Source organism: Kwoniella europaea, chromosome 1 (genome assembly GCF_036810445.1).
Source record: "Kwoniella europaea PYCC6329 chromosome 1, complete sequence".
NCBI lineage: Eukaryota > Fungi > Basidiomycota > Tremellomycetes > Tremellales > Cryptococcaceae > Kwoniella > Kwoniella europaea.
In genome coordinates this window covers 13,101,910-13,126,122 of record NC_089487.1, presented here as the reverse complement: position 1 = coordinate 13,126,122, position 24,213 = coordinate 13,101,910, and the positions used below count along the sequence as shown (strand labels likewise).

The 24,213-nt window shown below is 44.9% G+C and overlaps 7 protein-coding genes across 7 annotated transcripts; 2 read left to right on the top strand and 5 right to left on the bottom strand.

Moving 5' to 3' along the window:
- Positions 1–720: 720 nt before the first annotated feature.
- On the top strand, positions 721–1,404 carry V865_005000 (uncharacterized protein; the record flags this gene model as incomplete). Its single annotated transcript, XM_066228773.1, has 3 exons — positions 721–750; positions 853–1,242; positions 1,360–1,404. The coding sequence occupies 3 exons, from the start codon at positions 721–723 to the stop codon at positions 1,402–1,404; spliced, it is 465 nt and encodes a 154-aa protein (XP_066084870.1).
- Positions 1,405–2,169: 765 nt separating this feature from the next.
- V865_004999 (uncharacterized protein) lies at positions 2,170–2,707 on the bottom strand (the record flags this gene model as incomplete). The annotated part of the gene is made up of 3 exons (XM_066228772.1): positions 2,170–2,273; positions 2,368–2,509; positions 2,669–2,707. 3 exons carry the CDS (start codon positions 2,705–2,707, stop codon positions 2,170–2,172), a joined length of 285 nt encoding a protein of 94 aa, XP_066084869.1.
- Positions 2,708–3,135: 428 nt separating this feature from the next.
- On the bottom strand, positions 3,136–5,646 carry V865_004998 (GDP-mannose transporter 1; the record flags this gene model as incomplete). Its single annotated transcript, XM_066228771.1, has 10 exons — positions 3,136–3,591; positions 3,722–3,895; positions 3,964–4,032; positions 4,093–4,123; positions 4,181–4,206; positions 4,277–4,365; positions 4,483–4,591; positions 4,695–4,750; positions 4,915–5,305; positions 5,605–5,646. The coding sequence occupies 10 exons, from the start codon at positions 5,644–5,646 to the stop codon at positions 3,136–3,138; spliced, it is 1,443 nt and encodes a 480-aa protein (XP_066084868.1).
- A 399-nt stretch (positions 5,647–6,045) lies between these two features.
- V865_004997 (uncharacterized protein) lies at positions 6,046–8,238 on the bottom strand (the record flags this gene model as incomplete). The annotated part of the gene is made up of 6 exons (XM_066228770.1): positions 6,046–6,292; positions 6,364–6,486; positions 6,545–7,245; positions 7,387–7,469; positions 7,537–7,709; positions 7,856–8,238. 6 exons carry the CDS (start codon positions 8,236–8,238, stop codon positions 6,046–6,048), a joined length of 1,710 nt encoding a protein of 569 aa, XP_066084867.1.
- A 459-nt stretch (positions 8,239–8,697) lies between these two features.
- On the bottom strand, positions 8,698–15,985 carry V865_004996 (uncharacterized protein; the record flags this gene model as incomplete). The annotated part of the gene is made up of 10 exons (XM_066228769.1): positions 8,698–8,806; positions 8,878–9,077; positions 9,145–9,251; positions 9,317–10,177; positions 10,228–10,318; positions 10,371–14,890; positions 14,975–15,366; positions 15,420–15,685; positions 15,744–15,826; positions 15,910–15,985. The coding sequence occupies 10 exons, from the start codon at positions 15,983–15,985 to the stop codon at positions 8,698–8,700; spliced, it is 6,705 nt and encodes a 2,234-aa protein (XP_066084866.1).
- Positions 15,986–20,656: 4,671 nt separating this feature from the next.
- On the top strand, positions 20,657–22,996 carry V865_004995 (uncharacterized protein; the record flags this gene model as incomplete). The annotated part of the gene is made up of 12 exons (XM_066228768.1): positions 20,657–20,820; positions 20,902–21,011; positions 21,071–21,093; positions 21,166–21,235; positions 21,297–21,350; positions 21,415–21,442; positions 21,503–22,022; positions 22,091–22,115; positions 22,181–22,353; positions 22,420–22,496; positions 22,563–22,678; positions 22,752–22,996. 12 exons carry the CDS (start codon positions 20,657–20,659, stop codon positions 22,994–22,996), a joined length of 1,605 nt encoding a protein of 534 aa, XP_066084865.1.
- A 505-nt stretch (positions 22,997–23,501) lies between these two features.
- On the bottom strand, positions 23,502–24,031 carry V865_004994 (uncharacterized protein; the record flags this gene model as incomplete). Its single annotated transcript, XM_066228767.1, has 3 exons — positions 23,502–23,606; positions 23,733–23,827; positions 23,944–24,031. The coding sequence occupies 3 exons, from the start codon at positions 24,029–24,031 to the stop codon at positions 23,502–23,504; spliced, it is 288 nt and encodes a 95-aa protein (XP_066084864.1).
- Positions 24,032–24,213: the final 182 nt, after the last annotated feature.

Genomic DNA, 24,213 nt, shown 5'->3' with positions numbered 1-24,213 from the left:
GCAATTTGATGAACAGATTGTTGTGAGAGCAAATTTCTCTGACATTCTCACAGACCATGGAAATGAGAAGTATCCATATTGGACAAGATGAGGAGATGACAGGGGTGAATTAGAGACACCCATCTATAGTGGACTTTTTATCTTATCTAACTCCGAGATGGACGTGCATTCCAGGGTGCACATAATGCACAGACCGGTCAGCTTGCTTTGGTCGATGTTCAAGATGCGATTGGTCATGCGAATAAACCCTTAGGTCGCAAGGATTTCCGCTGGGGCAGAAGAGGATGAAGGAGAATTGTCTCATTTGTCATAAGCCAGCATCCTAAGGCATTAGAATCGCTCTGTCTCGAAAGCGGAACCAAATAAATCCATAAGCAGTAGAACCAATTATCGCCACATTACGATATTGCCGACGGAGTTTCGTCACAACCATGAATTTATCAAAATCTCTGGTAGTCTGTCTCGTATGCATGCAGCAACAACCACCGCACCATCCACAGCCAAAATTCATCTATCATCAGTCTTACTTGTCTTTCTTCTCCCCATCGTACACGCCAAAGGTAAGCCATACCCATACCTATCATCGTAATCACACCGCATACTGACCTTGCTTGCTATCATATAGTCAGCGGCCTTTTTACAAGCAAGCACCAAGCACTAAAACCTCTTTCTTCACTTTTTCTTCGTTTAGAAATAAAAAAGGAAATTTAGATTGTCAACATGTTGATCTCCAAGCAAAACAGACGAGTTGTGGGTATTATCATTTCTAAAAAATTACGAGTAGGGAGTGGAATGATTGTAGTCCAGGTCATTTGGATGGATGACTGATTTTTTTTGGTTCAATTTTGTTAGATCTACGAAACCCTCTTCAAGGAAGGTGTTTTAGTCGCTCCTAAGGATTTCAACCGACCCGCTCACCCTGATATCCCCTCTGTCCGAAACCTCGAGGTTATCAAGGCCATGCAATCCCTCACCTCCAAGGGATACGTCAAGACTCAATTCTCCTGGCAATGGTACTACTACACCCTCACCGAAGAGGGTTTGGCTTACCTCCGAGAATTCCTTAACCTCCCTTCTGAGATCGTCCCTCAAACTCACATGAAACCCGCTAGACCTCAAGGTCGACCTTCCGGATACGGTGGAAACAGAGAAGGTGGTGCCTACAGAGCTCCAAGAGGTGACAGAGAATACAGAAGAAGAGATGATGGTGAGAAAGAAGGTGCTTCAGGTGATTACAGACCTGTGAGTGTATATTCGAATTATATCTGAGGAATCATCGTATATCGCCTCGTCTCCTCTATCCAACGTTTGTCATGCCCATCATATACCATATACTGATATCTCGTCTTACTTCAATAGCGATTCGGCGGTGTCGGTCGAGGTGCTGGTGCTCCCCCTTCCTAAGCGATTCCAACATTACTTCCATTCCATATTCCCATCCACAATTTGATACATTAGATTGATCGGATTGAGTTCATTTGGATAGGATGATGTTCGATGTAACGCAGAGGGGATGATCAAAAAAGCTTGATAAAAAGGGGTACCTGGATTCAACGTATAGGATTTATATGTTATATGCATTTTACCTATCACGTTTGATCGATTGACAAGACCACCTCGATGATAACATCGATCCAATTCGGTGTTGTTCTTGTGTGCGTATGGAATCTACGCTCTGTCCGATACCTCAGCAGTATTTTAATACACCTGGTCAGCAGGGGACAGATAATATCAACAGTTCTCTGCTTTGCTTCGTGCAACTCGATTATCTGCTTCTATAACGAACCACAGTCTGGTCAATACTCATGACTGAAACTGACTCTGAAGTCATGTCCGATAAGGATGTATACGATGATCCTTCATCAAGCTGATAATCTGATTTCAACGTCGACTGACGTAAGAGTGAGTACCTGATCATATCTCTCATTCCTCATGTACATGTTCATGTTCACGAATATGAATATAAATATGATGAACATCAATATGAATATGAATGATGCATCTCTTCGTCGATTTAGCTATTTACTTATCAGATTGCCTATATATACATTATATTTCCTAATAAACCTTCTTTCCGTTGTACCTTCTTTCCCGTATCAATGCCTATCTCACTTTGATTTGTTCTTTCCCTATCCTCCAGCATTACTGTTTGATCTTCCACTCTTCCACTCATTGGGCCTTCTTCTTGAGATCGTTACCCAACGTACCCCTCTTATTCCTATCATTATAAATGACTAATCCAACAGCGATCAAACCGAGGATCACAATGTTTGCTATAATTGATTGACCAGAGCAAGACGTCGTCGGTGTAATCCTCTCAATAACGAGTACAAGTCAACGGCAAAGAAGAAAAATGAGGATACTTACAAATGACGAAATGGACTGAAGCTCCAATGAATTCAGCTACATTCTCCAGGGTATTCCAAATTAACGAAGTGACACCATGGACTAGAGAGAAGATGATGTTGAAGAATGATTGAATGACAGCCAAGATACTTTGGAAGATACCCTGTTCATCGGGAATGGAGTGTTGGGTTAGTATTTGTTGTTTACCCCGAGTGTGGAAGAGAGAGTGAGGGACACATATGAGAGAATGGTATATTTGCTCGACATTATAGTGGTCCAGCTAGACCTTTGGACGATGAAGGAGGTGGACGAATAAACTCACTTGGATGGTATGGAATAACCCTTCGATGAGATTGGACATGATGTTCACTCAGGTGTACTTATTAGATTGTGAGTAGTTTGATGGAGAACGCAGGAATGAAAGAAAGAGGAATAAGATAAGTGGGTGGCGGTATGTCACTTGTTTATATATATATGTATATTCCTCATTCGGACCTCGAACCCGTCACGACCTCATCAAAGCATGTCATGTTGTCAACAATAACATCAATGACGTAATGCCACGTGCACCCTGTCTGTGTACATGGGCCATATATGTTCATGTCTGCTTGACCGCTATATGCTATAAGTTCAGGTATAAGGATACTTTCTATTTCGACTATATGAGAAATGGATATATATTTTAGGTGGTGGTGTATATGTCATCGACCTTCCGTCCATCATCTACTCCCTCCGTCCCGACATCCGACAGCCCTTCTTAGTCTGATACTCACATCTACCTTGCCCACACTAAGCCCTCCCACCAGCCGCTCTAAGTTTGTTCGCCTGATCGACCTTTGCCTGATTCGTCTTCGCTACAGCATACACTATCCCCGCCAATCCACCAACTCCGATCGCAGAGACGTTCCCGAAACTCGCGGGATCACCAAAGAACAACATCCCACTGGCCGCGACGGGGAGTTTGTTGAGTGCTCCAACCATAGAATACGTGGTCGATCCACATACTCTGACACACCAAGCAGTGGAATAACTGATGAATACAGCTGCGGCACCCGAGAATGCTATGGCCGATAAGAGTATGAATCTATTGGATTCTGGGAAATTGAGAGAAAGCGATTCACTTCCCCAATCTTCAATTACGAGCGAGAAAACCATAAGGACAGGAATAGAAAGGAAGTTGTTGTAGAACATCGAATCCCAATCTTTGAATCCAGTGATCTTGATTCGTTTTCTCATGAAGAGGACCTACGTGAAGTGGTAAAAAGCACGATGTCAGTATAGGTAGGATATGGACGAACTCATGTTGCAGATGACGGATTTGTCAATGTTGAAAGATGATCCGAGTGAAGCGTTCTTCCCAGTCACTTTCACTCACATAAGCAGCTGATGCCAAACAATTAGCGGCCATCCAAACGTATCCAGCATTTATTCCACCGATAGTCGAAATGGGTCCAGTGGCAATTTCGAGACCGGTAGTAGGGTCGAGTTCAGGTGGAGAGTTGAGGAAGGATGTGATGTCCGCCCAAGCGGCGATGATGGAGGAGCCGACCTAGAGAATTTTAAGGAATACAATTCAGCTTAACCGAGACGTACACTCCGTGATAGGAGCCAACATACCATCAAAGCGAAAGAGCAGAGCGTGAGTCCAGTGACCACACCATTGAACATGAATACCTCTCCGTAGGCCTAAGAGATGAACCAGGTCAGCATCTACGCTTCATCAAGGCATAAAACCTCATTACTCACGATGAGGATAATAGTGAGATTTTTAAAGATACTTTTAATCCAAAGCAGTCAGCTCTGCGTGTAACTTTGGTGGGAATAATTAGCTCACGTGTAAACGGGAATGGACAGGAATTGCTAAATTTCACCCGATGCTTATCAGCTACAATGCTCCAGGACGACTGTCGTCGAGAGTAGATGGGCTCACCAAAGACTTCGATCCGGTATAAATGACCGCAACGAGTAACGTAGAGATAGGCCACCAAGCTTTAGCATCTTTCATATCGAAGTCTCGGACTGGGGAGTGGAGCATATCAGCGATATTATCTTGTGACTGATGACATGTTCATGCTGCACTCCCATATCCGTAGTACGGTGGTATTGTGTCCGTTACTAAATAGTATGATGACTTACAAGTGATTATTCCAAATCTCTTTACCGACCATACGGCCAACACACAAACCGCCGACTGAATAGCGAGTAACAAGAAGGTCATAGTGAAGTGTCTACCCGATACGACGTACTGTGGGGGTGATCATACAATAAGTTCAGTATGTGAGATTCGAAATGAGATTTCCTTTACACATCAAGGAAGAAGTGCGTTTCATGAGACGTCTGAGACTCACCTTGTTGACTACTGTCATCATGATACTTGCAGCGCAGTAAGAGAGGATCGGTAGGGCTAAATGATACCCGAGTATCAGCTATCATCCATATTTCTGATTATACTTTGGTATGATATCATCCAAACAATTTATGCAACCCGGATGAGATGATGAAGGGTCAAATATCAGAATCAAAGATGGTATTTGATTGATGATATAGCGAAAAGACATCCCAACTCACCTTGTTCCTTCCCCGCCAACTTATCATCCCTCCTCTCCTCTCTCCTATCTCTCCCTTCCCTCTCTCTATCCGCCCCAAGGTTATTCAAAAGCATAGCATTCGCATCGTCCTTCGCCCCGCCTCCGGGTGTACCCGGTCGAGAGATATTGGGAGTAGGTACGAAAGGTTTCGACATGTTATCTAAATCTACCAAATGGCCTTTCAGACCTTGTTCTTGATCGTCGTAATCGGGGAGAGGTGATGCTTCGTGAGATCGTTCCGGGATAGGAGAAGGGATAGATAGACCGTATCCGTGACTTCTTGTTCTAGGACTAAGGTTGAGGTTTGAGCCCGTTAAAGGGAATGTATTTGAGGGATTTGAGATGGGTCGATGATAGAGTGGTTGGGGTTGCTGTACCACCAAGTGAGAGTGACAAGACACGTCTTCAGTTGTTTATTCCTATCAAGAGGCGATACCCTTTTCAGATGAGAAGAGATGGAAGTGGAATACAGAGTGGTAATTGAAAGCCGAGCTAAGATCTTATAAGATGGATCGGATTTATCGTATCCAAGCACAATCTAACTGTACTTTGTAGAAATAGCGTAGTACTAGTGATTTCAGGGTGACGATATAACAAGACAAAAAAGCAAAAGCAAAGAAACGTGGTAGACCCGGAATATATTACATAAACATTGATACACTGGACTCACTCGTAAGCTCGCGCCAGAAGAGGATGAAGATGAAGAAGACATGATGTTATCCAACTTTGTATGAGGTTGACATCAAGCAGAAGAGAAGGGAGAAGAAGAAGAAGAAGAAGGATAGGAATACGAATAGTTGATGCACTGTTCAGCCAACATATCTTCGCTTTGCCAAGTCAGATGAAAGTGAATGTGACTGTCGATCCATGCCCCTATCCAAAGGACCCTCGACGAGCAAGTGGGTGGGTGGGTTAGTCAACTGCTCAACTGCCCATCACTGCACAGCTTCCACTGACCACTACTATGCATGGTAAGGTGATTATGATACATGGTGACAATAGATATACAACAGATCAGACAATGCTACACTATCTCAACCTACCCTACACGTCATCCTCATGCAATCATCATCTGCTCACTTTGCACTTTTCATCTCAACGAAGCCGTCCACTATTTACTAGGCCCGGCTGCAGCTCCAGTTGTACCATTTCCCTGCACTTGTGGCTTAACTGATCCTTGTCCTTGAGTGGCTGCTGTCGCATTCCCAGCTTGAGCACTCGATGTCACACTTGAATTTTGACCAATCGTAGGTGCCGTTGCCGTTGCCGTACCAGGTGTAGATGCAGGTGCCTTGGTACTGACATTCAGCAATTTGGCCAAAGCGATCAACTGAGTCTTCGTACATTGCGTGAGATTCCTACGTTCATCCCGTCCGAGAGAGATCAGCTTTTTCACACCCTAATCAATTGTCGATAAGCTAAAACTTACACGGAAAGCACCACAGAATTCTTATCCTCCAGATACCTGATGATCGTAGCGGGTGTTTTAGGTGAAGTGGGTGTGGGGTTCGATAATAGTAATTCGAGAGATATCAATTGAGGTATCAATGATCTATCAACAGAGGCTCATGATCAGCTGACGTAAAACTGAGGTGAAAGATCGAGCTTACCTATTGACAGTCAAAGATACTGGACCTTTATTCACAACTCCCGCGGGTGTAGAAGCAGAAGTCGATGCCTGGCCAGGGGTACCAGGTGTACCAGGCGTAGTAGGTCGATTTGCACTACTCCCACCAGGTAAAAGAGTAGATGTAGAAGTGGGATTGGGACTCGGCGTATTCGGGTTTGCGTTTGCAATACCATTGGTCTGTCCGGTCAAATGAGGTGTACTAGCTTCTCTCACACCTGCTCTACCTCTTCCTCTAGGTCTTCCTCGTGGTTTACCTCTGTCCAGATACGAGCTAGAGGGGGTAGATGGTGGTGAAGCGATGGATGGTGGTTGATTGACAGGGTGCGGTGGTATGGGATTGGTGTTGATAGGATTGGAGGAAGATTGTAAAACCAATTTTTTCCTCTCCTCTTCTGCCCTCAACCTCCTATTCTCTTCTTCCTCTTTCCTCCTTCTCATCTCCTCTTCCGCTCTCTGCTGCGCTATCACCCTTCTTCGCCTCTCTTCTTCAATAGCTTTCAATCTCTCTTCTTCTCTTCTTTTCTTCTCTTCCTCTGCACGTCGTCTGTCTTCCTGCTGTTTCTCTATCAACGCGTATTCGGCATTCAACGGGCGAAGAATAGTTTGTAAGGATGATATTTCTTCTTTTAGCGTTTGATTGAATTGCTGGTACATTGGTATCAACGATGGTATGTTCGAGTTCTACGTCAATCCAGAAGTATGGTCAGCATTGCTCCTTATTCGTTCGTTAAGTAAAAGGTAGATCTGACAACAAGGTATGATGCGATGCTAACATCGTACACTTTGGGAAAACGAGAATCCCGAACAATCTAATTCACTCACCTCATCGACCCTCATCCTAATCTTTCCAAACCGATCTTTCACCCTCCTAATCCTCTCAACCAGTCCACTAGCATCTTGTATTTCTAAATAACAAATGCCTAAAAATAAGCTATGTACCACGCTCAAGATGACGCAGATAAACAAGCTCACCTTTCAATTCTTGTTCTTTCGATTTAGGTAATTGTCCATTCAGCTCTTCATCATATATCTGCCAAACATGATAAGGCATCAACCTATCTACCATATCTTCATAAGAATCGAATCGAGTAGGTGGAGAAGGGTAGAGGGTGGAAGTTTGATCGAGTTGTAGAGCGAGGTTCAAACTATATATATCGAAAATAATTGAAAAGGATATTAGCCAAAACCAGAACCGTATAAAGGTGTATGATAAATATATCCATATATACCCCCATGTCTTCATCTTTCGTATAGAAGGGGACTAGGAACATGATAATGACTAAAAACTCACTTTAGATGTTCCTCTTCCAACAATCCCAGTTCATCTTCCTCATACCCCGTTAAACTCCATTTCCTCTTTTTATCATTTATCGTTCTTTCGTATTGAGAGTGCTGAACGGTCGAAGGTCCAGGTCCAGCTTGGGCATTCACCTGGCCTGGGAAAGACGACGATGATTGAGGAAGGGGGGTGACGGCGGGTTTCGAGTCCGTTGGTATAGTGGGAGTACCATTTGACGGTACTCGTACTGGCTCGGAAACGGAGTTGATCTCGGGTTCTTCCTTTTTCACTATTACGTTTATCTCATTTTCTTTCCCATTGCCATTACCGTTCACCTGAGGTTGAGTGATGGAGTAACTACTAGGAGTAGTTGATATAGGAAGAGGTAAAGACATTGATGGGTATACAGTGAGGATCCAGAGACGAGTGGTCACCCTCCACCGGTTTCTGTCTGTTGATTCTGACTTGATTAGATTAGATCGCAGAGGGATGATATGGGAAGATGAAAAAGCACGAGTTGGCAGAACAGAGACAACCACAGTTAATTATTATGAGGGACGGAATCAATTATCGGCGTTGCATCCCTCGGAAATCAATTGTGGCACTATCCATCCATTCCACTTGTATCGCACTGCAACAGAGAGAAGAGAAAGACATGAATCGTGCATATTGATATTTTGTATATATACTTCCTGTTCCTATACCTATACCTGATAGACCATCTATATGCGAGAGAGGGAGAAGTAGAACCAAAAATTGGGGAAATGGGTATTCATTATGTACACATGAGAAGAAAGAAAAGAAAATGCCAATGATATGAAAAAGAACGACCACTCGAATCACATGTCACACAATCAAGCTTTGGTAACACCAAGCTCAGCTAATACTTCAGCTTTCTGTTCGGGTGATAAACCTTCCAAGATCCTCTTGAATCCAGACATCACACCTTCTTGGTTACTTGAGCTGTAGAAAAGTGAAATGGCATAATCAGCAATCATCTCCCTGACAAACTGACGAAAGAGACTGATACTCACGCCCAGGAAACCAAAGTCTCAGCACAATAATCATCCCTAACGGATTGCACGAAACTTTCAATGTTGTCTGATTGTTTCTCAATGTATGAAGCGACATCGGAATCAGACCCAATATCAGATGGTACGAATTGAGATAGCAGTTCTTTTCGTTCGGGGTAAGTGAGGTTGGGGTTGGCGGTCGAGAGTTTCCTCATGATTCGCTAAGCACAAGAAAATCATCAGCTTGATCCGCATTTTAACTATCTTATCCCAGCTGAGATTACTCACAACTTCACTCAGTTTCCTTCTCAAAGACCAGTAGATGGCTCTTCTCGAGTTCTCCCAATCACATGGTATGCAATCGGCCTTAGCTTTCATTCGTCCACTTCGATCGTCTATTTGTTGATATCCGCATTAGCATTATCACTGAAGCATTCAAGAGCTGAAGAATGAGACTCACGTAAATCAGCAAACTCAAGGGCAATCGACTGATAAGCAGGACCCAAATGTTTCTCTCTCGCTTCAAGTTTCGTAGTAGCAGCAGCCTTCTCTTCGGCGGATGCACTGGCGTTCTCAACCGCTTTCTTGAGTTCCGCATATTCGGGATCCAATCTAGCCATCGTTGCTTGTACCTTTGGTTTTCTGTATTTCACCTCTACTATACCTTCAGGTTCTAACACACCACCTCTCGAGTCATTGTCAACGAACATGGTCATATGTTCAGGGTTGATCGATGGGTCCAATACTACCCATGCACCTCCTCGTAATTCACCATTGGGTACCAAGTAGACGATAACAGGATGTTTGTATGATGAAAGTCCATCAACAATCTTAGCTCCTTCTTTCAAGATCGCTTGAGCCATATCGGACATTCCTCCTGAGAACCCTCGGAAGTTGGCAAAGATGACTAAAGGTAATCCCTCTCTGTTGGAATCTTCAATAGCGGTAGCGGTCTTTCTTGAAGAATCAGGGAACCATACGGTACCAGCGAGTGACACTCTTGATTCTTGAGAGTTCTCATTGGCTGGATCGGCTGGGTCAACTCTTTCGATCGATCGAGTCTCAGCTGCAATAACAGCTACGGGGATACCGTTAAGTCTTCCTCGTCCAGTAACGATGGTTTGAGCCCATCCACCCATAGTCTCAAAGAAACTTCCGTTATCCAGGATACCAGATCTCCATGTGTTCACACCGTCTACATCCTCGTAACAACCAGCAAGGAAGTTTCGGGGGTCGTAAGCGGCTTTGGTGGGTTTCCATTCGACGTTTCTGTCCCATGGGTCGCCGGTAGGAAGGATAGGGATAGCTCGTCCTCGTCGTTCTGTTTCATATATCAGTAAAGACCGTCTGCATGTGACACATCTGACTCACCAGGAATGAACATCAAGTAGTTGACGATCTGAAGGGCACCATCCAAGTCGCTAGCAGCAACAAGATGAGAGATACCATTCTTGTACATGATCTATCGCACACTGTTAGCAATGTGCCTTCGTATCGCCAAACGCATCACTTACTTGAGGACCACCCAATTGAATGTTCGAGGTATACACTTCCTTACCCAAAACCTTGTTGATAGCTTGAGCACCAGTTAAGATGATAGGTTGACCTTCGACTTGTACCACACGTTGACCAAGTCTAACGAGATAAGCACCGATACCGACCGATCGAGCAGTGACCATGGAGATGGTGAAAATATCATCGTATGCTCTTGAGGTCTCACCAGCAATCAAACCTGATCCTCTGAGACACTCCACACCCAAACCATCTTTCAGACCAATGATCGAGGTGATTTGGTGTCTTCGTTCACCATCGACTTCGATCTCGTTGGTGATAACACTGCCAGCACCGAGGGTGTTGAGTTTCTCTAGTTTCTCAGGTGTGAGATAGAGGTAGTCGAAACCTTTTTCGGGTTTACCAGGTTCTCTCCATGCGACATCGAACAACGACATGACCTCTTCGGCGAGACCGATACGAGCACCAGAGTTGGCCGAGAGGTATACTCGCGGAAGACCGAAGTGTCGAGCGTATTGAGTAGCTTTGTAAAAGAACTCATCTTCGGTAGGACCGAAAGAACCGATTTGGTAGGTGATATCGTTGGAAATGACGACTACCTTTCTACCCTTGGGGTATTCCGGTGTCTTCATGGTGAAGACCCATGCTACCATACCGCAAGTGTTAAGACCAGGTGGTCGATTGACTTCTTGCAGTTCACCGTGTTCATCAAGTACAAGTTCGGAGGCTTGGAGAAGGTCAGATGGGACTTTGACGTGAGGGAGGTATTGGGTGAGCTGTCGCCAAGCTTTGTCAACAGCCTGTCTGAAGAGGTCAGGGAAGTCGTAGACGTAAGTGGTACCGATCACGTGAGCTTGGTATCGTCTAGGTTGAAGAGACTCTTTGGTGGTGTATGGGAAGTTGACAGGTTGAAGGTGGAATTGACCTTGTTCCCCGATGGATTTGAGGATTGATTTACCCTTGTCGTTGGTGACTTCTTGGTAAGCTTCATATTTGACGACGAAACCAGAAACGTTCTCGATGAAGGCTCGGATAGGCAATGGATTGCCTTCCTCATCCTCAATGACAACTCTTATTTCGGCTTGAGTGACTCGCAATCTCCACAATCTCTTACCATGTCGTTCGATAAATCCAGCAAGAGCTTCTTGTAGATCGTCAAAGGATACACTGAGAGAGTAGACGCAGTTGACACTGATGTGGTTACAGTCGGCTTGTCTGATTTGACCGGACACAACTTCCAATGTATCTAGGATATCCCCAACCAATCTATCGGTCTCGGAAATGAGATACTCCTTGACTTGCATTTGACCTTGGAATCGACCAGGTCGCAATAGAGCTCTAACGAAGAATCGAACATCAGAGGTATTCTCTCGGCCAACAGCGTGGTAGACATGGATTTGTCTGTTGGTTGAAGGTTGAGGAGTGATCTTGAAGTTGACCAATCGTCCGAGTTCCAATTGATAAGCGAGAGCAGGTTCAATGTTTCTGATAGCCTCTTCTTCTTTCCATGATCCATCGGAAGTAGGTCTGAGGGTGAAGTACGATGGGTATTGACCTTTTCTGCAGGCCATGAACGAGACTCTTCGAATACCTTTGCTGGTGATTTTATCGGCGTACTGGTTGGCGAGAGCGTGGAATCGTTCATTGAGCTGTTCATCGGTAAGTTCCTGGTCACCGTTGAAGAGTCTCAAAGCTACGTTCATGACATGAGGGCTTCTAGCGTCGCTACCGTATTTCTCAGCAAATTCAGCATGGCTGAAAGGAGCGTACATCGACAACAGTTTGGAGAATCCGTCTTCAAGGTCGGCGAGTTTGTTATAGGAAGTCATAAGACCGAATCGGGTAGGTTCAGTCTTGGTGTTGACGACATAGTTGAGATCAGACATGGAAGCAATCCGGGTGAAATCTCTCATTGAATCGACACGAGGAGTGACTGGTTCGGATTGAGGAGAACCGAGCTTGAATCGCCAGGTGACGATGTGAGGTTCACCGTTTTCTCCAACTTCGTAGTCAAGATGCATGACGTTGTAGACTCGGTAAGCTCTTCTAATGTACACCTCAAGAGAAGCAAGAGCGACCCAAGGGTCTTCGTGTTCGAAGAAAGTAGTGAGCACGTCGAAGACCGTGTATCGAGAGTCGGTAACCTCCTTGAGCATGTCAGCGGAAGGAAGTCGGTGTCCAGAACCAAGTTCACCGTAATAGCTGGTAGTGACGGAAGCCTTGAGGAGCTGTTCGAGTTGACCTAGTCTCTCTTCGTAAGATGGGAGAGAACCAACGATCAATACTTCTTTAGCCTTGAGAGCTACCTTGGCAGCAGGTCGAGACTCCAATGCGGCTAATCGACTGAGAACTTCGTTGATGTGACTCTCAGGGGTCATGGACGCTCGTGGAGATTCAGCCTTAACGATATCGAGTAAAGCGAGGATGAGCTTGGTCTTGAGAGCAATCTTGCTGTGGGATAAAACAAGCTTGACGACAGCATCGAGATCCTTGTTATCTTCTCTCAACTTGAGCACAATATTTTCAGCAGTTCTGGTTGTGTCTGCGAAAGGTTCTTCAACATCCGCAAAGTAGTTGAGTAAGTCGGCCCATGTTCTCCATTCGTGGACTTTCAGTCCATGGGCAAAAGCGTCAATGACCACTGAAAGAGGGGAAATAGCAGCAGTGACTTGTGCTCTCTCTTTAGGTGGCACGTTGTCATCGATGTAGAGATCGATAGTCCGTTTCAATCGCAGTGATGGGAATTCGAGGTTCTTGGCTCGGCTAGAGTCGAGTATAGATCGGATCTCTTCTTCAAGCTTTTGAGGGATTCGACCGCTCAGTGTAGACATGACTTCTTGAGCGTTGGAGTAAGGTAAGTCGGCATCTTTCAAGACAGACTCGACGATACGAAGGGAGTTTGAGACAGAAGCACTGTTGTCGAAACCTTGGAGGTTGTCGTAAAGGACTTCAAGGTGTTCTCTGAGTCGTTGATGGGGTTTGGTGCCGTATCGACCATTCTTGAGCTCGAAAGTGGGGAGGATACCTTCGAAAGGTTTGGCAAATTTAACCTTGGTTGGATCATCAAGAGTCAAAATACCGAGAAGTTCACCTGAGGCGAGAGTCTGACCAGGTTGTTTCATGAATTGAGCGATACCACTTTCACTAGCAGTGACAGGCATGATCATCTTCATAACTTCGATTTCAGCATAAGCATCGCCAGCATCAATGTGATCACCGGAGTCGACGAGGTACCGTACAAGTTTACCGGGAGAAGGAGATCGGAGTTGGGTAGGATCTTGCTCATCTTCAATAACAGTTGTCTTGGAGTCAATAGAAAGAACCATAGCACCGACTTCTTCTCTCCAGTAAACGGTATGAGAAGCACCTTCAAGTGATACTAACAAACCGCCATCACTCAAGCTTCTAGCTCCGACGAAGATTCGACCACCGTTGAGGTAGAGAGTGAAGGAGAAGAGCGATGCTTTAGCCATAGCAAAGGAATATCGTACGTTTTCGTAGATAAATTCGCTCTTGAAAAAGGTTTGAAGGGTATCTTTGGATGGTACTTGACCTTTATCTAAGACAGACTTGTATTTGGCGAGGGACGCTTCATATGCGATGTGAGCTTTGACGACGGCACCACAAACAACTGCGACCACTGGATCAGGTCGTTCAGATGTCATACCTTCAGCGATAAGGCCATCGAGCCACTGAGTGGTAAGGGTATTGTTCTCAAATTCAGGTTTCTCGAGCAATTTGATGAGATATTCGACGGTGGTTCGGAATTCACCTCGGATCGAGAGTTCTTTCAAAGCAACTACCATCGATTTCCTAGCTTCACTACGTTCCATACCGTAAGCGAAGATATGACCGAACTGGGAATCCGCATATTCGTGAAGACCACCAGCAGAAGAAACGGAGAAGTAACCCCAGACATTTGAGTTGGATCTGAAGTTCAACTCCGTAAGGTTACCGGAAGAAGGCTTGAAACCAGCATCTGGATTTTCACCAGTGATTCTACAAGCGATGACGTGACCCTTTGGTTTGGGTTTTCTCTGGGTATTGGCGGATTCAGGTCGGGTACCATCAAAGTCGATTTCGGTGACACCGTGGGGGTCCATACCGTAAAGAGTTCTGATATCCCTGATCCTATGTAAGGGGATACCCATTGCAACTTGAAGTTGGATAGCAGGGATGTTACATCCACTGACCATTTCGGTAGTAGGATGCTCAACTTGAAGACGGGGATTGAGTTCAAGGAAGTAGAATGAATCATCGGAGTGGGAGTAGAGATACTCGACGGTACCAGCTGAGACATAACCGACGAGCCTGGCAAGTCGTACAGCAGCTTTCTCCATCTCTTCGAAAGTGTCAGGTCGAGCGATGGTGACAGGGGCTTCTTCGATGATCTTTTGGTGTCGTCTCTGAACGGAACAATCTCGACCGAAAAGAGAGATGGCGTTACCGTATTGATCGGCCATCAGTTGGACTTCAAGATGTCGTGCAGATCCAGCAAGTTTCATGATGAATATTGGGGAACCTAGAAGAAGATTGTCAGATGATAAGCGTGATATAATTGACAAAAAGGGTGTTTAAGAAACTGTGAGGATTACTAAGTACTCACCTGGAACTTCTCCCGCTACAGCCTGGAAAGCATTCTTGAATTTCTCTGGATCTTCCACTTTTCTAATACCTTTACCACCACCACCTTCTGAGGCTTTAATCATCACGGGCCATCCGATCTTCTCAGCCTTTTCTAATCCTTGTTCCCAAGATGTTACACAGGCATCGGCGTAAGCCTTGTCTGGTACAGTGACAAATCCTTGGGGGGAGAGCATGGTATCTGAAATACCAGTACCGGACCAAGCCATACAAGGTACTTCGGCATGTTGAGCTACGATGGTGGAAGAGATCTTGTCTCCTAATGATCGCATAGCTGATCCTGGTGGACCGATGAAGACGATCTTTGATTTGGCAAGTGTTTCAGGAAGTCGAGGGTTCTCAGAAGCGTGACCCCTATATCAACCATTAGCGACATTGTGTGATTGAAGCAGTTGACATATACTCACCAACCAGCCCATACGGCATGTACACCAGCTCTTTCAGCTACATCAACGATAAAATCGACGTTGGCATAGTTGTTGTTGTTGGTACCACCTGGTACTTCGACGTATCGGTCTGCCATTCTAATATATTCTGCATTGATCCTCAAATCTTCAGGAGTAGCCATGACAGTGAACTCTATCTGACGATCTGAACCAAAGGTTTCGTATGACCACTTTCTGATGGATCTAATCTCTTTGACGGCGGCGATACCGTTGTTGGCGATAAGGACCTACAACAGACTGTTAGTATCCCCTTTTGACGAGATGGATGAGAGTGAGGATACGGACCTTGGTGATGACAGTGTGACCTCCTTGAGCTTTCACGAAGTCCGTTACTCTACCAGCAGTGGCTACATCGAGGCTGTTGGCACCTGGAGATTGATTCAAGAAGATATCGTCAGCTCACAGATCAGTCTATTCCACTTCGAGTCCGTGCTTGACATTGTCGACTTACCGATGAAGTGAGCTACTCTGGCGTGGTCATATTGATCTGCCTGACCATTGGCAGCTGTCCCGTTAACGACGGACATGTTGGGAAGGTGAGGGTCCTTTGGGCAAAGGGAATTGAAGTTGCTACAGACAAGATGCCCAAAAATCAAATAAACGGGAAACGAGGGTCGTTAAGAGGAGAAGGGAGTGATGTTAGCTGTTACAGGTGTCGTGATCCCAACAGCTGTCGATTGTATTATGGGAAGGAAGAGGACGACGGAATAGAATAGAAGGAGGTGAAGAGGTGAATGCAAGATGAAAGTTGAATGATGACGGTACGTAACCTATCACCAGCACCGTGTGTGTCGACAGTAATCGATAATTTCTGAAATCCCATCAGCATCAGCATGACGGTCATCTTTGGGGATGATGGTACAACCCGGTACAAACAAATTCCCCACCGCGAAGAGTGGAGGCAACCGAAACACGTGAGTTAAATTAAAACGATCGACACGTTACATAATATGGCACTCTCCCCAATTGTTACAATTGTAGAGCATGTCGGTTTTCTTCGGCTGGGTCAGTGCATGGTGGTGAGATTGACGATGATGGGGACGACAATGTTGAATGGGGATTAACTTTTCTCATGCTATCTTCTCACGACGTTTATCAGCTCAACAGTTCCACAGCATGATGATTCAGCTTGGCGGGTGCATCGACATATACTGATGGTGAATAAGTTCTTACTGATCACAACCAAGACACAAATAAACCAACTAGAATGATCAGTGGACATGACCCAACGAGAATGGAAGGAACGATATGGATCATATACTGACATTTGTCATCCATCAGAAAGAAGATATAAAGAAGAAAAGAACGAGATATCAGCAAAGATTTGATCGCGCGATCTCGAGGCTTCCTATCCAGCCTCGAGGTCCATACGGAGCCAACCGGTATGATCTCATTAATACCCCAAACAGTTTATGAGATCATACCGATTGGCTGCTGCGTGCAGAGTATGCTACGCGATTGATAAATCGAGTCACTATCAACTCTTATATACTTATCTGACGGTTAACACGAGGATGACGAGTAAAAAAACGTTGGTCAGAGTCAAAAGGAAGGGATGTGTATAATCCATAAAAAGATATATGTTGGAAATTGTAAGGGAAAGGATTGATCGCGCGATACCTTCGAGGATTATTCATCCTCGACGATACCAGACTTTGAGGTACGCTGTTGGTAACAATTGCTGATTATGCTACGCGACTGATCGATAGGATGATTTCAAGCCTTATATACTGGAACAATAACAAAGGAGGTCATGTGTATTTTTCACAAAAAGATATTTTGATAGTCAATCCAAAAATGATTCAAACCAGGATTGATCGCGCGGCTACGAACATCACTTAAGCATCGTAACCAGCCTCATCGTACAGTGGTACGAACAATTTCGGACCACTTAACGAAGACTCAAATTATACTACGCGATTAATGGTGGACTGGAAATTGGGTTTATATAGTCGACTGAATTATGAATATTGTCCACATAATGTGGCGAACACCACCTCGTCCCACTGACGGTGTAATACTGACTTATAGGTAAGAAGAGAACCCTTTCCTAGATGCATGAAGCAAAATGTCGATTCTTAAGGATGAGGTATCCCGCATCATCTCCAGAGCCTGAGTCCGGCTTACATCACTCGACACACTAACCAATCAACATTTCCAGCAACCCAATCAAATCGAACAAACCTGCCAAAATGATACCCTCAACCGGTTGCTCCTCATGTAGGCTTCATGACTATATTCTACACCTGACTACTGAACATAACGCAGGAAACAAAAACGAAGTGGCGATGGCGATCCTCCAAAAAGGTTTGATCGCGCGTCCCTCTCGAGACTTTGTTACTTAAGTAAATTGACCTGGGTGTTTCTACACGTTACTCTGTTTTGTGAGTACTTAGGCTTGACCTGGTGGCATGATTTATCCCAATTGCAAACATCCCACGTCTTTCACATCGATGTTCTTGGCGGATGTACGTTATCCATTATCCAAGATGACGAATAAAGGTTAACCAGGATGTTACTTAAGACTAAGAAAGGCGCTCCACATCCCCTGAGCTACACGCTACACGATCGGTATATAGGTGTTGAATGGGTTTATAAACCCCTCTGAGAGGACCGAGCGGTAATTTGTATAACGGGCTTGGGGGTAAAGTGGCAAGCGGGTCTGTGCGTAAAGACTACTACTGTACTATGAAGGGTGTAGCTCTCCGTCACGTAGTTGCGACCGAATCGATATATGACTATCAATGACATTAGGACTAATCAAGTAAGGCATTTCCATTTCAGCTCCTGCTCACGCAAAAAGCTAAAAAACAAACAAACAAAAAGAACTACACCACTCGGGATTCCCAGCTCGTCCCCGACTTTGGTACTGACCAAGCGATACTCATCTTAACTTTGCAAATCTGACGGGATGCAGCGTCGTATGAGCTCTATGAGAGTATATGAGTGTGTATCATTATCAAGCAGAGTAAACCTCTCTCGTATAGGCTTACTTCATGGCGTAAGATGATACGATGTCGTGTAACGGCTGATGTGCACGTTACGGGAGTCAATTAACGGTGTTTTCAAAGCAGAAACCCCACTTAACTCACCAAACTGTTTTGCATCGTTGATTCGACTCATAGTCAAATGGCAAATCCAGCGACTTTTAGGGTATCTTTCGAATTGAGAGAACCTTAAAAAACAATTGTTGAACAAAAGGATTGATCGCGCGCTCCTCTTGTTCAAGGAGTATACAAATTCCACAGTCAGCCAACCGCCTTTGGCGGTTTAACGTCAGGACCTGACGTCAAGCATATATGCTCTTGATTTTGTTGAGATTGACCAAGACGCTTTCCTTATTAAAGTCACAAGGTCGATATTCGACCTTATACGATCGTATCGATCGTTGAACGATGATGATCTGACTGAATGTGTAACTCGGGCCGAATGTGGTCCAGCACATTAAGCTACGCGATTGATCTATCCTACATATAAACACCTATATAAACGTTGAACGTATGGCTGTCTCACGTACCAGTAAGATATACATCTTTTTATACATCGTCTCATCGTATTGGAGACTAAAAAGTTTTGATCGCGTGTCCCTTTCGGAAACAATTCAGACCCCCAATCTCAGCCGGTATGACAGATCACAAGCTCAAATGCTAGTGAAATGTCGATAAGGTGGGGCACCCTAAATGAGCGAACACCTCTGTATGTTTTCAGACCACATAACGGTGATAAGAGAACCATTGAGACAAATACTCTGTCTATCCCAATGAAAGATAATCCTGACAGAAAACCTCAATGGCAGGAAAATCAAATTGATCCAGGAATCGAACGTAATGTCCAATCCTGGGGACAGGACTAGGAAGGATCTTAAGACCTAGATGGCCCTAGCCGTTAAGCTACGCGATCCTTGACATTCCGCCAAATTCAAAACTACTGCAACAGGGGAATGACTTATGTAGATGTTATACGACGACTGAGACAATGTGCAGTGTCTGAATTGGGAAGAAACAAAAAGACAGATCTGATGATTCCACACAAATTGATCGCGCGTCCTCATATCCTAGGCTAAGAGGTATGAAGAGAGCAGGTGTGAGTACCCTGGGTTGCTCAGCTGAACTTAGCCTCGCTTGGTATTGCTCTCCACAAGAGAACATACCGATCTCGCTGCACGACAACGAAATCTATTCAGCACTGATCAATGTGCTGAATGTAACATCAAGATAACGTATCTCGATATCATACCAGGATCCCTAAGCCTAAGAGTCCTGGCGGTTCCAACTTGCTCTTGAAACATAGGTGTTTCCATACCGCTACGCTACGCGACCTTGCAAGTGGTTATCATTACACTCAAAAGTCATCCTCCTACAAGACCGGCCTTGCCGTCCGATAACGGATGACGAGAAGCGGCGGATACCGTCATTCTTATCTCTTCCAACTGCTCCTTATCTCTCGTACACCCTAAACACATGTGGGCAGGTCTTGGCATTTTACTAAAATAGCGCTAATCACAGAGCATTGGTACCTTTTGTGAAACTTTACCTTGGTATTATTGACCGTCTCTCGCAGACATTGCTCTTCCAAGATCCTGCTCCAGTACTCGTGCCCAATGGTTCTCCGCGGGCGGTCAAGGTGATTCACGGAGAATCTCGAATGCAGGATATAGCCGATCATAAACGTATATCGGTATTTCAACACAAGTCACCTCACTCCTTATCTCTCTCTTCACCTGTGATGCCTTCATGTGGCCCTTCTCCAGCGTGGCGGCTATTTTCATGAAGGCTGCACGGAAGGATACTGTGCCTTTGTACCAGTGGAAACCCCTGAACCTTCTCACGTACAGTATACTCATAAGCCAATCCCTCGAATGGGATCATCTCTTATCTTCTCGGTGTATATCCCTTCTCGTCAACTGGATATGGCACCTGACCCTCTGGAGGATCGCAATAGTACCCTTTTTAGGCGAGGTGATTTTCCCGAGGGAGAGGGAAGGTCCGTTCGTTCATTGCGGCCGCTGCAGCTGGGCCTTATCTGCACGAACGGTTAGGTCCGAAGGATGTCTTGTTCAGAGATAAGAGTCGTCGACTGGCCAGTGCGATATAAGTGAATGCGCTGATATACCTCTTACCTTAGCTTCCTTTTCAAGTACCTCAACTCTTTCTTGGAAGATCCGTCAGTTGACTTACGTCCACCGCAATTCCAGCATAATGTCTCAAATTAACTATAACGATAAATCACCTACCGAGACCGATGAGAAGGCGCCTCATCACCTCACGGTGATGGATGTGTCCGATTACCCAGATGACAAGCAAGTCATCGCAGAGAATGGGAACATAGTAACAGTAAATGAAGTCAGAGTAGCAGAGGAAGCGTAAGTCCATTTGTTGTGTCTTATCACACAGCTCAAACAGTATGGTCAGAAGATTGATGTATCTAATGGCATGGTATTTAGGATTTTGGCAGAAAGCGAATTTACTGAAGAAGAATATAACCGTGTCAAAAGGAAAACAGACCTTCTTCTTCTCCCACTCATGTGGTGGATGTATGGTATACAACAGACAGGTGAGGCTTCACGTTAATTACTTGGATGGACACTACGCTAACTTCGATATCATAATCAGATAAGACTGGTCTCGGAACCATGGTGAGTGGAGCGCTGGAAGGGCACCTCAAGCCGACTTGATAGGAAAAGGCTGACAACCATCGTCTCGGTTAGAATCTGTACGGTGTTCAACAGGACACTGGTATGCATGGTAACCAGTACTCTCTGTTGACTGTCATCTTCTGTAAGTCCCTTGTTGTCAGTGTCAGATTTCAAGGCAGACAACTGATTGGATCTGAGTGTAGATGCCGCGTATGGTCTTTTCGAATTCCCATCTAACGTCGTCCTCCAAAGATTTAGTGAGTGCTATGTCTTGTCTGTATCTGTGACTTGGTTGGTTCTGACGAGCCTTCTCACCCACAGACATGGGTAAAACCTTGACGATCTATATGTGAGTGATTATGATTTCACGAGACCGCGGGGAAAAGACCTAATTATCCTTCTCGTGTAGGTTCTGTTGGGGTATCATCGTGCTTTGTCAAGCATTCCTTCACTCATGGGCACCTTTCATGGTCTTGCGATTCCTCCAGGGAGCTTTCGAATGTACCATCTCACCTGGTTTCAACCTGATCATCGCATCATGGTATCTTACAAGAGAGCACAATGCTCGAGCTTTGGTTTTCCAATCTGCCAATGCTGGTTGGGGTATCGTAGTCGATCTGACCATGTACGGTATTGCCAAAGCAGCCGAAAAGCATGAAGGAGGATTTGCAGCTTGGAGAGGTATCGCCGTGTTTTTGGGTGGTCAAACACTTCTGGCAGCATCGGTCGCTTGGTTCATGCTCGGTACCCCTAACGAAGTCCGATGGCTTTCAAAGAGAGAGAAATTGATTGCCTGTGCTAGGGTAATGAGCAATAATGCTGGTACAGATTTGACCGGTAGGAAGACTTGGAAATGGGATCAAGTGATTGAAGCGTTCAAGGACCCAGTTATGTATTTCCAATTCGTCAATGCGTTCATGTCCTGTGTCGTAAGTTCGAGTTCATATCTGTTTATGTTGTAGTCAATGCAACGCTGACAATCAGTGTCTCCTCTCAGTGTAACGGTTCTCTCACTACTTTCGGTATGTTTTGGTTCATCGCATTTCCAACGCAATCATTAGTGCTGATCACCGTTACACTTCTACAGGTACCGTCATCAACAAATCATTCGGTTTCACCGAGTCTGAAGTTATCCTCTACACCATTCCCCGAAGTGTCGTCTCAGTTCTTTGGTTCGTGGTTGTCGGATATACCACGACCAAGATCAAGGGTACTAGAATGTATTTCATGATGGTATCCTGTTTGTTCCCTTTCGTCGGTGTGAGTTATAGCATGATAGTAGCCTATTTATTCAGACCAGCTAATCCTTACCGCCCTTGTATTCAGCTATTGGTAATCGCACTATTACCCTCCGACGTCAGTTACAGATGGATCAAGTGGGGAATGTACCTCATGTCGGTGACGTGAGTATCTCTAGACCCATCCAATAAGCAGATAACAAACATACAGTACTGATGAGTCATAATCAGTTTTGTCATCCCCATGTTCTCAGCTTGGTCCCTCATCTCCTCCAACACCGCTGGAAGAACTAAGCGAAGTGTAATCAGTTCAATGTGTTTCATCGCTTACTGCACTGGTAACATCGGTAAGTGCCATTCGGTGTGTTGTCGACCCTTCATCCTGGCAGACGGAACCGGGCTGATATTTGTACAATGTAGCCGGTTCTCAAGTGATGAAAGCCAAAGACGCACCACACTACATCCCCGGAACTATTGCCATCGCCGCTTGTATGGGTGTTGAATTCGTCACTATCGTTGTCTGGAGATTGTACCTTGTCTGGACGAACAGAAGAAAACAAGCCAAGATCGAAGCAATGGGATTGACCCAAGAAGAAATCGAAAGGAAAGGTCAAGAATTAGGTGCTGAAGATACCACCGATATGAAAAATCCTTTCTTCATGTGAGTGCTTATAATTTGCCCAGATTACAGAGTTGGATGGCGCTGATCACGGTTCACCGGTTTAGCTATTCGACTTAAGCTTCGTTGCGGAAGGGTTGTTATGGCAAACAATTATTTCAAGGTATATAGAGGTAAGGGAATCATTTGGGAGATTACTTGTAAGGGATGGCCTTCGGCATGGGGTGTTGTTTGGGCGAAGCTGGCTTGCTTTGGAAACATGAGACAGGTCGATGTACATCATGTTGTAGTGTGGTTAGCGGTTGCAGTCGTCAATAGTAATAGTTGTAGTTGCTGTAGTAGAGTGTTGACGTAGTGGGTTGTAGTTGTAGTTCTTGAAAGACAAAGTTGTTAGTTAAAAGTTAGATTTCCATTCTGAATGCAGTAATAGATCCAAGATTTGATGGCCAGATCGCGAAATGGATGTACAGCATACATGTTGATTCCAGATTTGCGAGACCTCTTCCATGGACAAATCTCTTCAATGCCTAGGCGACACTAATACACATTGACTAAGCATGGATGAAATGAGGTTCGTTGGGCTTGGTCACATTCGCCCGCAAGAACGCCACGGTATCCGCGAAGATAGGGTTTTTCTTGTGGATCTCGGTCAAGGACTACATTTCCGATGAAAGTTGGATAATTTTCGCATCAAGAGACGTACGCAATCAGCCGATGTGGATGGAACAGTGCATGTGATGAGATGGGCAAGAAGAGTCTAGGCGAGGTTTGAAATCACTCACAGATTCCCGTTCATACCGCTCTACAATGGTAAATCTCTGTGGATTGTTTATATCCTGGCGTAATGAAAATTCTAACGTCTCTGGATCCTTCTCATCTATGATATGCGCCAATGCACCATTGAGATTAGTATTGTTGGGTGTTTCCATCCAAGTGCGATACATTGAGCGAGCTGCTTGAGATATCGAAAGTATGTCAGACTAGAGAACTTACATATTTCAGCAGCTTTCGACATCCGCGTCTTTACAGCTTCTATCGACTCGGGCTTGACCTCGACAAACACGACTACTATGTATACCATCGTGATGAATACTCTTAGATACGCAATATAGGTCGACTTCTGTTATGACGAATCGCAAGATCCGTTTGTGGGTGTTCATCCCCTCCCGAGATGACTTGGTTGAATAGTGAGCATCTAATCAATCTGACATGAGCGGCAATTCTTCGGGCCGACCAGTACCGGAGATATCCATCTAGCATGAG